Source organism: Lutjanus erythropterus, chromosome 12, assembly GCF_056507025.1.
Source record: "Lutjanus erythropterus isolate fLutEry1 chromosome 12, fLutEry1.hap2, whole genome shotgun sequence".
Lineage (NCBI taxonomy): Eukaryota > Metazoa > Chordata > Actinopteri > Lutjaniformes > Lutjanidae > Lutjanus > Lutjanus erythropterus.
In genome coordinates, this window is record NC_139328.1 from 9,967,791 (window position 1) to 9,982,933 (window position 15,143).

Genomic DNA, 15,143 nt, shown 5'->3' on the forward strand with positions numbered 1-15,143 from the left:
GAAACAGAAAATCTGATTATGAAATGTAAAAATGTGAAATGTGGTCACCGGGGATGGGATATGAATACTGCAACTGTCGCAGTCGCTGTGTAAGTGTGTGCGTCTGTGCATGCGTCTGTGCATGTGTAATATGTGGGGTACTGCTGTCAAACTAGTGAGCCGGGATCATAAGTCATAACCTTTGTGTGCCCACACTGAGACATGTGCTCTTTTTCTTCCCTGACAATTTGAAACAGTATCACCTCATTGAGGGCAGTCGCGGTAAAACTGCTTATGTGGACAGAGAAATAGAGAAGGGAAGGAAAAGCTGGAGGAGACTGAAGGAAAAACTGACAGTGGTAATCTTTTAAAGTCTGCAGAAGTCCTCCCAACTTTTAAATTAAAATTCTCTCCATTCTCTCACATACTGTACAGGCTCGTGATGCTTTTGTGTAAGCACAAACATCAGCTGAGAGGCAGAATGAATATGTACTGTGTGTGTGTGTGTGTGTGTGTGTGTGTGTGTGTGTGTGTGTGTGTGTGTGTGTGTGTGTGTGTGTGTGTGTGTGTGTATACGTCCTGGGCTTAAGGGGAAATAGATGCAATTCTCTCTACATTTCACATCGCCTAACCAAGAAAATACAGCTGAATGAGAAAAAAAAAGAAGTATATTTCCCAAGCATGAGCATGACAGACAGAGATGGAGCCGTCTAGGAAGAGCGACAGGCTGCAAACAAACATGGCCGTAGATGCACTGCTCAGCCATTCATAACTGTTGATTCTGTGACAGACATGACGTATTGTTTTTGTGGATTAGTGGCGCCTGTTATGACCAATCATTTTCCATACAATTCATGATCAATAAGAGAGCCTGACAGAATAAGCAGGTTTTGGACTGGACAGTAATGGTAGCTGTCAGAGTTTGGACTTTAGCAAAACCCTGCACTGCCATCCACAACATGGAAAATGAAACGGATTCAAAAGCGAATTTAAAATCAAAGGCGGACCAACGCAGCCAGCCAAGAATTTTCTGCTGTTGTCCTTTTCCATGGTTAAAGATGAGGCCAATGAAAACTCTTTATCCAAAGCTGACGGACAGATCTTTTGCCTTGTTGACTTTCAGATGTGAAATCTAAATCGAAGACTACGAATCCTCAACAGATTGCTGACCACCAGGCTGCTGACTTCTTACAGTTACACCAGTTATTGAGACAATATCAGCTCCGGCCAAAAAAAAATCTATTATCATATGGGTGGAAACACTCATTCAGTGACCACATTCACCTCTGCCAAGGCCACACAAACCTTCACTATGTTATTTTGATGATAACAAAAAGTTTTAGATTTCTGAGTGTGATCTGCATCAGTGTATAGATAGCGATGATCAATGCTCATTGGCTGATAGCAGCCATCTTTTTTCTGAAGAAATATCCAAGTCCCATCTCAAAAAATTAGACTCATGATTTCTTAGTTATTGCCATTGAAATTAATCGTGTATGTGTATGTGTATAGCACCATAAAACCAGATTGCTTGGAGTAAAATTACACAACAGTTGCTGAAGTTTGGTTCAATTAAAGAGGCATGTTAAACCAGTTTTGCACAAGAGTACTTAATTACTTTTTTGTTGTAACAAGCAACTTAACATGTGAGTTCTGCCATTCAAATACTTTAATTTATTATGATTCTAAATAGGAAGTGTGATACAGTTAAAACTACCAAATTCCCACCACTGCTTGTACTTTGAGACAAAAGAATAGTGTAGTCATGATACTGGAATTTCTAGTTTCGATACAATACCTTGAAAAATATTGATATTCAATACCATTTTGATACCAAAGGGGAAAATTGGCTCGCATTGGCACAATATAACAAGGCAAAAGACGAGAACAACACAGCACTAAGTAAGTAAGTGAGAGGATGTGAGACTATGTAGGCACTGCAGAAAAGAGAAGAGAGAGTGAGGAGGTGCAGCTGGTACAGGAGTATCGATACTGTGAAAAATGAGTATCGAAAGCATTTCAAATATTCAGCGTCAGTATTTCAATGTTTCTGACAACACTACATAGGAAAGACATTGAAAGACATGAAATTGCAGATTATCTCAGGTCGGGTCTTCAGATGGATGTACAACAAATTCACCATGATCTAATCTTTGTTCCAGCCAGTACCCTAACACCATCCAGACTAGTGCAGCCGTGAAGAGGGTTCTGAGCTTTGGTAGACACGTCAGAGGATACAACTAACTGACGAAAAACCTCCTGTGTTGTAAAAAAGGAAAGTACAGAGAATGTGCAAGGAATCGCAAAGTTGTTTTCATATTTAGTGATGCAAAAATACTCTAATGAGTTCCATGTCTCAGTAGGTAACACTGTAACATAACAAATTACTTTTCAATGGCAGTACACTTGTAATATAATGAGTTTCTTTTGAAAGTAATGTTCCCCAACACTGGATTGAACACAATTCATAGTTCAATTCAATTCATAGAGGAGTATAAAAAAGGTGTATAGAAAAACTGTTTAAAGTGGCTGACTCTATGTCTTGGCAGAAATGTTCCTGGGCAAATACTGAAAACTTTGTCTTGAACCAAGAAATGCAGAAAAATGTTGCTTCTTCTCTCAGGAGTTAAGAGCCAAAACAAAATATAGTTTTAAGTGGCCACATGGTTGTGTTCTCCGCAACATAAACTGATCAGTTCCACCAAATTTCATGCAATCTGTCTGAAATTCTGAAAACAGAATTCGTTTGTACTTTTGAAGATAAAAAGCACATTTCCCAAGAGGTCTGAGTAATAGTTTGAACATTTTTTAAACAATGGCGGAGGCACACACCCCTGCTCTGCAAGCTAGTGCAAGCCGATTCTGTTGTTAACCGTTAGTGACACTTTATTGGCCCTGACCTCACGTAACCCTTATGAGTCAATCACAACAACACGCTGTGGCATTGGGCCGTCACACCCTGCTCCCGTCAGGCGCTGGCTGAGGCAGAATGTGTGTGTAATGTATGTACAAGTGAATAAACTTTGGCTTCTGTCAGGCGGGTGACAGAGATGTTTGAAAAAATGTATGACAGTTTGAGTGACATCAGCGATTTTCTGAGAGCGTGTTCCAACAGCTACCTAGCTGATGAAATGTCTGTTGTGTGAGATGTGAGGGTCAACAGACAGTGAAGCCTGCTGGGAAGCAGAGGCCTGCCAGACTTCAAACCGGGCTACAGAAGTCCTTATAAGGCAGGAGCACAAAAGGTTGATATAGTACCACTCCATGAAAGCCCATCATCAGAGTTATCATCAGCACACGTACTGCATTAATCAGCACAGGTTCAACAGTGCATACAATTTTGTTGCAGTGTATGTGAGACACAGGCAAGAAAAATAAGATTTATAAGAATTATCTATCTGTCTATTTTACCACTGTTTTCTAGGAAATTATGTTATTACAACAAAGTAATGTATATTAGAGCTGCTTAACAGACCTTTTTCAAAACAGCCATTTTGACATGAAGTAGTAGGGAAAACACAGGTATTACCAGTGGAACTAATTAAAGCGATGGTTCACCCAAAAATGAAATTTCACTCAATATCTACTCACCCCTGTGCTGATGTGAGGATGGGTGAAGATCTCCAGTTCACAAAACACTCCCTGAGCTTCAGCAGAAAACAGTGTTGCAGCCAAAGCCAGTACAATTGATCCGCGTGCACACGCCTGAAGCGGGTACACAGGCTCTCGCCCAAGCGGCGCGACATGAGATATACAAGATCCCGTAATACCTTCACATCTGCGTTTACACGCCACCTGGAAGCGACTCAGACAACAGGGAGCACTCTGGTCAGAAATAGTGACTTGTTACACGCAGTCGACTTTGCAAACTTTCAACAAAGAAGAAAATGTCCGAGGACTTCGACATAGAAGAGAGTAATCGTTACTTTGCTGCAGCCGCGCCACTTGGGTGAGAGCCTGTGTACCCACTTCAGGCGTGTGCATACGGATCAGGTCTGAGAGGCTACAGCTGACATTTAGGCTAAAAACATGGTGTAAATGGCGTCTTTTTGGGGCAAATTTTAATGTTGGTGCTTACAGACACTTGGATTACACCACACGAGCAATATGGAGACATTTTGTGTTCTTTTTTTACATTTTAAAATTGGTCACCATTCACTTCAATTGTACTGGATTTGGCTGCAATGCTGTTTTCCACTGAATCTGCTGGAGTGTTTTGTGAACTGGAGATCTTTACCCATCTTCATCTATGTAGAAAAGAAAACCAAATTGTAAAGATAGTTAAAAGATGTTGCTGGGCGACCTCTAAAAGAAACATATATTCACATCTTAAGTTATCTCAGTTTTTCAATCAAATCTTCCTCAAGAACTGATCTGAACTTGAGTTGAACTCAGTTGAACTTTCAGGATCAAAACTGAATCAAATCAGGAAATCAGTGCAAATATCCAGATATACTGAGAACATTTTTACAGCCTATCATCCCAAATTTAATATTTTCATTTAAAAACACAAAAGAAAACAAAATCTCTCTCCTTCCTTCAAATTCAAAAATATTTGATAAACATGTGAAGCCATGGGAGCCTGTAATCCCTGTTGCAGATAACCTTGGGAACACCGTGTTTTGGTTTTAACAACTGCACACCATATCACACTGAAAAAGGGGGATTTTCATTTGTAAGTGCCAGAGACAGAAACGGGTCACATATTTTCTCCGTATGACAAGAAACACTGTCTGCATGGAACCAAAACCCACGAGGAGTGTAAACATGACCCAATGTGGAAAAACAGTCACAGTTCACCGGATGTCTGTGCGTTTTGCATCTAATTACGATGGTAAAAAAAAAAAAAAAAAGTCATGCTTAAATTAGAGTCTGGGTTCATGAGGTTTGGTCGGCCGAGCCAGCAGAAGGCCGTGGGCAGCGAGTCTTGTTGCTGTGTCGTTGCCACAGCAGCAGCAAAGAGCAGCAGAGCTCCTGTGAAGGCCAGCTCCATCATCTTCTTCAAGTGGAAAGAATCTGTCCCCTCCCTGTGACACCCTGCCAGCTCAGCCCCGGCTCTTTCTTCATCCCCGGACTCCACTTAGTCTTTAAAGCTCAAACCCTTTCTGACTGCTACACTCACTGCTGAAACAAAAAAAGAGACATATCCCCCTCAGGCATATCAAAGTCACTGATTGGCTGTGGTTGTCTTATACGACCAAACCTAAGTGCTTTTCAGGAGTTAATATAGCATATTTTATTTTGTTTATTTTTACAGTCTTCTAAATAGAAAGCACAGGCTGTCCTCACTAAGAAGAGCACATGTTAACTGAGTCCCTGCAGTCACTGATAGATCCAGGGATCGAATAGATCCACAGAGAGGATGTGCTGACTGTGTGTTTAACACTAGTAAGGATTCTCTGATGTGGAACCTGGTTGGGCTCCTGGCCAAACCAGACAGTAAAGCCGTAGTCCCTCTCATCAATCACACATACGACTGGCCTCTCTGTACCGGATTTTTATGTCTATGAATCTTTCCAACTCTCCATATTATTTTTGGGGCATTTTGTTGCTTTTTGTGCCTATTTTAGCACAGCCAGACGTTTCTCCAGCACCGTGTCAGTGCAGGAGAAAGGTCTGGCACCACTTGGGTCGGGTTTTGCCTAGAGCCTTTTTCAATACCAGCACTAAAACAATACTTTGGTACCAGTGCTGAAATTGTGTCTGAAGCTATGCTTTTTTTTTTAAAAAAAAAAGAAGAAGCACAAAATCACAGTTGACAATATTAAAGAATGTCTTTTTTTAATGCTACAGCAAAATTTGACTTGGAAATTCAACAATAAATTATTGGTTAACAGTTTAAAGTTTACTGAAATATATAAATAAATACAAAACACTAACATTTCCATAAGTAATTCATATAATGAATAAAACCTAACCCAGCTACAATAACTTAACACTGAAACAGTTGCAGTACTAAAAACAGCAAAATAAATTTCGACTTGCTATTTTTGGTATTCTACAAACTCCAGCTCGGTCCATTAGGAACCACTCGCACAGGAACCAGTGCCAATATGCCATTTAGTACCCAAGTCTAGGCTCTGATGGAACATTTTCATGTTGGGAGTTATGCCATGGAATAAAAATGTCAAAATCCCCACAGATGTTAAGTTAACAGCTACTAGCTTCTTTACGTTTGTGCTGTCAGTGACCAGGTGTTAACTATCCATTTTTTTAGCTTTTGAACTCCTTTTTCTAGGGATTTTTTGGCCTGTTCCCATAGGAAATCCTTCTCAGTTCCTAGTAGAACCTTTTATACAGGGTCTACTTTGAACCTTTTCAGAGGGTTCGCTGTAGAACCTAGTAAAGAGGGTTATTCCTAGAATCATCTGTGAAAAGTTTCACCCACAACCCCCTCTGAGAAGTTCTACGGAGAACCCTTCGATGGTAAAATCATTCCACACAGAACCCTCCCTGCTGGTCCTATCCACCTTTTAAAAGAGCTGACAAGAACCCACCAAGGGCGTTCTACTGGGAACCCTTTTACATTCCAAAACCTTCATCTAGAAAACATGCTGATCTAAAAATGCATACATTTTACAAGGGTTTCATCAATACCTCTCTTGTCTTCAGAGGGTCCAATGAAAAACCATACTGTATTCTACAGATGAATCCCATAGATTGTGTACTGTAGTCGTCCGTCATTTTAACAGTCATTGTTCACATAGAAAGAAATCTTTTAACAGCTGTGCTTTCAACAATCCTTAAAGAACTCTGTCTTCCAAAAGGGGTTCTTTGGATGACCGGTGCATTTAATGAAATTGCTAGTCCTACAAAGAACCCTTGACAAACCCTTTCTTCTAAAAAGGGTTCTTCAAAAACAAGTGCTTCTGGGTAGAACCTCAGCCCTTCAGAAAACACCCCTCTGGAGTCCTTAATTCCTGGAGCGTAGGTCGCTAGCTTGGAGATTGTTTCCCATGGCGATGAAAACTTTGAAAACACAGATAGCGAATGCAGTCTGCAACAGGCAGCCAATGACAGGCGTGTACCCACAGTCTACGTCCAGTGAGTCAGACTTATTTTGGATAGTACAGCCAGAGACAGACAGGAAAGAGGGGAGAGAGAGAGAGAGAGAGAGAAAGAGAGAGAGAGAGGGCGGAGATGACATGCAGCAAAGGCCCACAGGTTGGAACAGAACTTGGGCTGCCGCTGAAGATTTAGCCTGCATACATACTCTAACAAGTGAGATAACAGGGCGCCCTGATCCACCACAGCTTTCACCGTTTCTAAAAATGCTATCTAGGTTTGTGTGTGTGTGTGTGTTTGTGTGTGTGTGTGTGTATGTGTGTGTGGGTCAGAGAGAAAATTAAGATGGAAATAAAGCGTGAGAATGAGCATCTGGGTGTTTTTCCCCTGTGTTGCATGTTGCCACTGACTTTGCGTTTACCGTAGCGCAAATTGACAAACTGACAAATGATCTGGCCTAAATACTCACATGGAAACAGATAGAGCATTGTAAAAAGATCCCCACCCAAAAACAGCTGGACTGATGGCCTGGAATCAAAAATCCACTTTGAAACATTTATTGTCCACATTAGCAACATTTACAGGCAGAGAGACAGAGCGAGAAAGAGGATAGTCAGAGGAGACACACGGGGGAGGACCATAACTTGGCCTACTCACTTAATGGACCATTTTATAGGAGGTCAAGAGATTTCTGCTTTTCCTGAGTGTGTTTGTGTGTTATTTCCAGCTCTTTACGCATTAGATACATGAAGATTTTTCACTGTGAATCTGTAAATCTGTAAACCTGTCTACCACAGGCTCTGTGTGTGCACTTGAACACACAAACACTCATTTTGAATTTGGCTCTGGGTGCTTTAAGAGGAGAACGCCATGGGTAGATGAGGGGTCAGAGTCTGTGATACATCAGTGGCGGTTTCCCAATCCTCTTAGTGCCACAGTGCTCTGGATCTAACTACTCTCCAGTAGGTAAAAATATACACGTCTTAACCCCACTAATCCCGGAAATGGAGGTTATTCAAATTCGGAAAAGCTCGGATTAGGGATTCAATGAAATACCTGCAATACCTTTTAAACGGAAAAAGAAAATATCCATGCAATTTAATACCGGTGCACAGTTTTGCTTATTTTCACGGAAAATAGCAACCCAAACTAACTCCACAGTTCAAAGAAGTCAAACACACAAACACCTCTAATTACACACCTAGGACTAACACAAAAAAACAAATCTTAACCCTGATAGATCTTCTGTATCAGTCTAAACTACTTCAAAGTAGTAACTTTTCAAAAATGTCCTCACTTTGAGTGTCTGAAACTCAGAGTGGTTCTCACAGAGATAAAAGTACAAGAACACACATGCAACGAACCAAAATTAATAACCGTAGAGACACTAAATTGATTATATCTAGTCCACAGACACCGAGACGTCTCAGCAAATGCATTATTTAACAATGTTTCCTTCTGTTAAGCTTTTTCTTCCTGTCAAGGTCAGGGTTTTCATTCTCAGTGAGGGGTTGCCAGAATTTGAAATCGTCCTGCTGTGTAATATCAACAGATCAGATGTTTAAAGGAATATATTTATTTAAAGATGTAATCAGTAACACTTTACTGGCTCTTTCCAGCAACTTAGCCGCAACGCATCAGCAGAGGCTCGCAGGTGTTGCTGTTCAATGCCAAAATCTTTGCTGTTGCCTCGATGGCTGCAAAGATTTTAAGCACATTGAATAGACTGAGCCTGGCCGGCTTTGTGTATTTGCTGCAAATGCTCTATATTCCCAGATCCCCTGAACTACCCACTGTGTAAGTTTCATTTCTCATAAATCTGAGAGAACAGCGGTGTAGCATTGTAACATGGAGGGATCTTAGGACTGCGATGCCTCAAAACTTGGACTTTCCTGCCTCCTGCTATCATTCTACAACTTTAAAATGTAGGATGGAATACTTTCTTTTCTTGCTCGCTCAACTAAAATTACTGCCTCGCAGGCGGAAGCCTCTACCAACCAGTCAGGTTTCCATTTTCATCCATGTCTGCCCAGACTATTGAGAACTTCAGAGGAATTTAAAAAAGACATCAAGTGTATTTTTTGGTGACTATATAACTATACTGACATGTATGATTCTGGTGAATAATTTCCAGTTAGAAACCTGCCATCTTCACTTAGAGACTGTTTTTACAGACGTGTTCAGAGGACTGATAGAGAGCTGAACATTATAATGTCACTGAGAAATTACTTTTGACCTTTTGGATAAAAATGTCATCACCTCGGCATTTCATCATTTTAGATATCTGTGTGCAATTTTGTCATAATTAGTGTATGATTTCTTGAGTCATGGCCAAAAACAATATTGTGTTTATGAGAAAGGGACGGTCATGAGGAAACGGTGACCTTTAACTTTGACCTTTGACAACCAAAAACTGATCAGGTCATCCTTCAGTCCAAGTGGACATTTGTGCTAAATTTTAAGACATTCCCTCTAGGTGTTCCTTAGTGTTGGGCAGTTTAAAGGTAATTTCAACAATATGATTTTCACTACTGTCATGAATACAGATGCTCCCCTTTCTATTAAACTGATGGGGAGACACTGTGTTGTAGTATGTAGCTTACACCACAAGGGGTCAGTCTCTGTGTGGCAGCGCAGCTGAGCAGACAATAGCTTTCATGAGAAGTAGACACATAGCATCTTGGGGATAACATTACAGGACCAATTAGTTAAAAAGAAGAAAAATGCTGCTGCCTCTGTTGTGGATTATGCTGGATTCAGTCCAGATGATGAAGGTAAACTAAGAAACGCTGCAGACTACTGACTGGTCAGAGTAGCATTTTGTTCTGAGTGTCTAACTTTACCGAGCATTACAGAGGAAGAAGGGGAGACTAATTACTGGCTGTGGTGACAGTTGCCGGTGAAAGCGCGCTGAAAAGAGGGAAAGGTGAGCAGTAAAGTTGTCATACTGGAAGAATATGTACAGAGACTGTGCTGTAAATTTACAGTTTAGGTTTGAGTTTGTCAGTGAATAAAGGCTGCAGCTTCCCAATGGAGGTCCTGCATGTGTGTGTGTTGTTTCCCAAGGTGGGAATGCTCCACCTATGTTGTACGAGTATTGGAGTACAATGCAGTTGAGCTGTTTAACGCAAGTTTTACACAAATACTGTCATTATACACTCCAGTAAAGTGTCAGGACGTATGAAGGTATGAAAAAATGGGTACCGCCCAAGCCTATCATTCTGGAGATATCATGTTCACAAGTATTGGACGGACTAGAGGTCACAGAGAAACATGTTTTTGAGGTCAGTGACTTTGACCTTCTACATTTGACGACCAACACTTTATTAGTTGATCTTCGGGTGCAAACGGGGTGGACAACCTGAGAACATAATAGCTCCGACCATGGCTGTGGCTTAAAACTGCTCCTCTCACTTATGCACACAGGCTCCATGCACTAACCACTACTGCTCTATCATCCAGTTATCTGGATTTGGACTGTGCTGCTGCTAACTCCTGGCTCCGAAACCAACATGCAGTAACCACAAACATGAAGACCCCATCTATAATCTGATTTGTGATGTCATGTTGCTATATTACTGAGTAATTATGGAGCTCGTAAGGAAAGTCAATGCCTAACTATGGAGGCTGCACAAACAAATCTAAACTATGTGGATAAACAAAGCTTTATATCTATAAACTACTCCCTTCTGATTGAACTGCAATTAACTTTACAGCCTAAAAGGCACCGAGGGTGTCCAGTAAACTTTGCAATTTTGAGAGGGATCCAGATGGGCTTGCCAAAATCAATCTGCAAAGGAACTTATTTTGTGAACTGACTCGCCCACCTGGAAGATTTTTATATAATGGCCCTGTCTCCAAACATCTGTTAAGGGCTCTGTGGCTGAGATAAATAGAGCCAGGAACAAGTGTTTGTTCGAAAAGTAGACAACAAGACAGGTGACACAATTATGCTGATATTCAAGAACGTTTCTAACAGGGATGTGGTTTTAACCCTTTTTTAATCATGTTTAAATGGCTGGGGGAGGCTCAAGTTAAGTTTAGCAAGAAACCTGGATGACCACTTAAAGGACACACTCCCTGCTTTTGCGCTATACAGCCTCCTCTCACATTTCAAAGTTGACTGTAAGAACTTGAACCGAAAAGTGAGGTGGGAAGAAATTTGTAGGTGCGATAATAAAATTAAGGAGCGTGCCTTTAAACCTGTCATAGGCCTGAAGCATGAAATGGTATTAGTGTATTATGGCTGTTGGCAGAGGATTTCCTTCTCAACAAAACCGCTTTGATCTATATGAATCAGTTTGGATAGTAACCAGATTTAATAGCAGTCACAGGTAAGTGTCAAAAGTTAGAGGTTAAAATGTTTGAATTCAGAAATGAACAAGAATAGAAGACCAATGTTTAGGAGTTAATGGCATCTAGCAGTAAAGTTTAAGATTGCAACCAACTGAATACTGCTTGCCTCACCCTCTCCTTCTAAGCATGTAGGCAAAACTACAGTGGCTGCAAAACTAGAATCAGTGTTTGGTTTGCCTATGGAAGAGGACCCACTAACTCTGTAGAAATAAAGGGGTCATTCTAAAGCTTGGCATACTGTGCGCGACTTTGATTTCTGAGCCACACAACTATTTTACAGTCGGATGAAACCTCTGCGAATTTCGCAATGTTTGCCATCCGCTCTCCTGCTCCTGTCTTTGGCTGTCAGACCTCAGACGAATTTCTGAGGTTTCAGAAGTTTTGATCAGCCGTTGTAAGGCTCTTGCACAGTTGAAGCAGAACCACAAGTCAATTCCCTAAGGTCAGTTCCTTTTTTCTCACTGCACCTGAGAGAAGTGGCAAACAGTGTGTCTGAAAGTTCCATGGCGACATGATGCATCATTTGATTTAAAATATGGACAGTAAAACGTAGCCATCCTACCTCCAATTCTCTCTGCAAAATGGACAAGCTGTACTGTCCAAGTCTTCCTAGCCACCTTTGTTTTTTAAAGGTTTTGTTTGATTTGACGATCGGACCGTACAGAACGTACAGACAATTTTCATGTACAATAAGAGTTGGAATTAAACAACAGTGTTTCTAAAATTGTGCAGTTTATGCCTAGCTTATGGTAATGAAACCACAACAATTCTTATTTTCAGGTGATTATAAACTAATGAAAAGACACTTATTAATATTAGATGCCATTTCTGCCATATTCTGCTAATAAATCACCCTAAATCTTACACAAAGGACCTTTAAGCAATCATCTTTCGATGTCTGACACTTTTTGACAGCTCGGTGGATGCATATGGCAACTATATATATCTGTCTGTGTGCAGGTGAGAGCGCACACTTGAGAAAATACATTTCTGCACTTGTGGACGTTTAGTTGTCCTGGATGCACCTTGGAAGGCCTGTCACATTATGCAGTTTAACACTCTGTGATCCTTTGCTCTTATCTAGCACAAACACAAAGCTCAGCCAAGCTCTGCCACCTGGTCCAGATTCAAGGTAGGCTTTTCAGCCCTGTAAATGTCAACAGGACACCCGCTCAACTCTGCATAGTTACCATGACAACGGGACACTTGACAGCCACCGTGTACAATGGGATGTTGTGGTCTGACAGAAATGATCTTGAGCTGTCAGTGGCAGACAGGTGGACAGGCTGGCTGGGAGATATATGTGAGATCCGAGATACACGAGAACGCAGATGGAAAATAAATGTATGGATGAGAGAGTGAACAAAGGAGGAGACAGCGGTAAGAGGATGTGGACAAATAACAAAGAGCTGTCATCATATGGAGTGGAAAGAGAGCAAAATAAAAAATGCATTAACTGAGAAAAAGACAGAGGGCAACACTTTATTTGAAGGGGTGCGCATAAGACTGTCATTCTACTGTCATTAACATGTCATGACACCTGTCATGAACAAGAAGGAGTTTTGTTTATATCTATGACTGCTGTCATTAAGTGTCATTTGTGCAATTACGTCATTTTTAATGCAGAGTTCACTTTGTTTGAGATGTCTTTAGCATGACAACAACAGTAAAGCTAATAAAGGAACTTAAATATTCTGTTCATTTTGGAGACTCCTGTGGACAGCAGTGTCTCAGTCGCTATAACCACACAATAATTATGTATAAAAAATATAAAAATCTCCTCCTGCTTCATTTTAACTGGCTAACATACTACTAACTGTAACTTAGTGTGGGAAAATGTAAACAGGGTCTTGTTTCATCTGAGTTCCAGAGAATCAGACCCAGTGGTGGCAATTAAGAATAACTATAGAGAAATAGCTGGTCCTCTCGCTGATGGTCATCTTTGCTTCTGTAGGTCATATGGAGGCATCAAAATTAAATATAGACTGTTTTATAACCAGTTCAAAACTCATTGTAGTTGGTTTAATCAAGCCAGTAATGTCTTTGTTATGACAACTTGACATTATGAAACTTAAAGAAACTGTTTAAGTTTATATCAGCTAACTCTGTAAGCTCAAATCACCTTGGTACTGTGCTGTCGTTTATATAAGTTCAAATAGTGCCGCTTTACTTTAAGCGCAGCAATTGTTCCTGACACTGTTGCAAAAGTATTTGACAGTGCAATAAAAATTATGACATTTTTATGACAAGTCCAATATGTACCACTTTATCTTGAGGTCAAGGAAAATACTCATGACATTCTTATAATAGTCTCATGATGCCCAGTGTCAAAACCAATCACAGTATAATACTGTTGTCTTGTTAATGTCAGGTTGTCATAACAAATAAATTTTTGTCAAGTTTTCATAATAAAGACATTATTGGCTTGATTAAAACAATGTCAACTTCACACTGAAAATGACATAATTGACCAACAAATGACAAAAGTCATAAATATTCATTAGCCTCCTTCATGATCATGACAGGTGTCATGATATGGTTATGAGAGAGTAATGATGGTCTTATGAACACCCCTTCAAATAAAGTGCCACCGGAAAGACAAGAGAGAAAAATGGCTGACCAGTTTTTTAGGTATATTAAAGAGAAGCTTCAGCAATCAGGTACCGAAAAGGTAAAAACACATGAAATAAAGAGGGATATAGAGATAGAAAGTTAGGGACGGCTGGTGTACTATCTGTGGGCATAATTTTCAGGGCAACAAAAGGGCAGGCAGGCAGAGGGGAACCGAATCCTGGTCCGTTTGTCTCCTCAAATGGCCTCTAGGGACAGTGTGAAATGGCCCTTTTCTTCTTGGTCCTTTTCAGCACTAAACCCCATCTACATGACAAACAGTGTCACTTTGAAGCTGCTTGTGTCATCTCTGCCTATCTGTCACTCATTCCTGACCTTTTGCTCCCGCCTCTCATCTTTCATTCTTTTTTTTCCCTCTCCACAGTAATTCACTTTTTTTTTTGTCCCCGCCTCCCTTTCACCCTCCACCCTTTTCATTTATCTTTGATATCTGCCTCTGCGCTCAAAACAAGTCTTTGAATCTGAGAAAAATGGCAAGGACATATCAGGCTATGTGTTATACTGTTTGAGGCGTACTAATTAGACAAAAGCCATATCAATTAAGACTTTTATGTGGGTGGTTACATAAGACCTCAGTTGACAATTACCTTTTGACCTGTTTTAGTGTAGCAACATTATTAATACCAGAAACAATTATTCTCATATGACTATAGACAGAAAACAGTCAACATGACTGAATGCCAAATGACTGCTGTTATGCATTATAAACAAGGCAACAGCAAACAAACAGCCATGCAAACCAATCACTAACCACATCATTTCACCTTGTTTGGACATGTATAGTAATTACAGCGAGCCCCTTGGCATTCATCTCAGATATTAAGTGTGACATATGGATGAACAAACAAATGATTCAGCGGTGCCTTCGGGCCAGTAACTATGTTTTCTATGCGCTGACACACAAACACATCGTGTACAACAGTGCATCCTACCTGGTTGAAGCGCTCCAACCTCTCCTTGACCTCAGCCAGCGTGGGGTTCGGGCTGCGAACTTTGACCTCTGGGTTTTGCCTCTGGGCGTGCAGACCATTTCCTACAACTCTGCCAGAATAGCTGTAAGAAAAAGAAGTGGGGGTTGAGTGGGGGCAGCAGATATTTAGAAAAATAGTGGGGAAAATTGGTGTCTAATAGCAGCAGATATACAGTTAGCAGTAAGACCAACAAGAAGACGT

At 40.6% G+C, this 15,143-nt stretch overlaps 1 protein-coding gene across 2 annotated transcripts in view; it reads right to left on the minus strand.

The window, feature by feature from the left end:
• The window catches only part of gpc5c (glypican 5c), a 145,462-nt gene that overhangs the window by 31,992 nt on the left and 98,327 nt on the right, over positions 1 to 15,143 (minus strand). For both annotated transcript variants that reach the window (XM_084733232.1, XM_084733231.1), the window contains one exon: positions 14,904 to 15,024. In XM_084733232.1, coding sequence (XP_084589358.1) covers positions 14,904 to 15,024 — 121 coding nt within the window. The remainder of the gene's footprint in view (positions 1 to 14,903; positions 15,025 to 15,143) is intronic.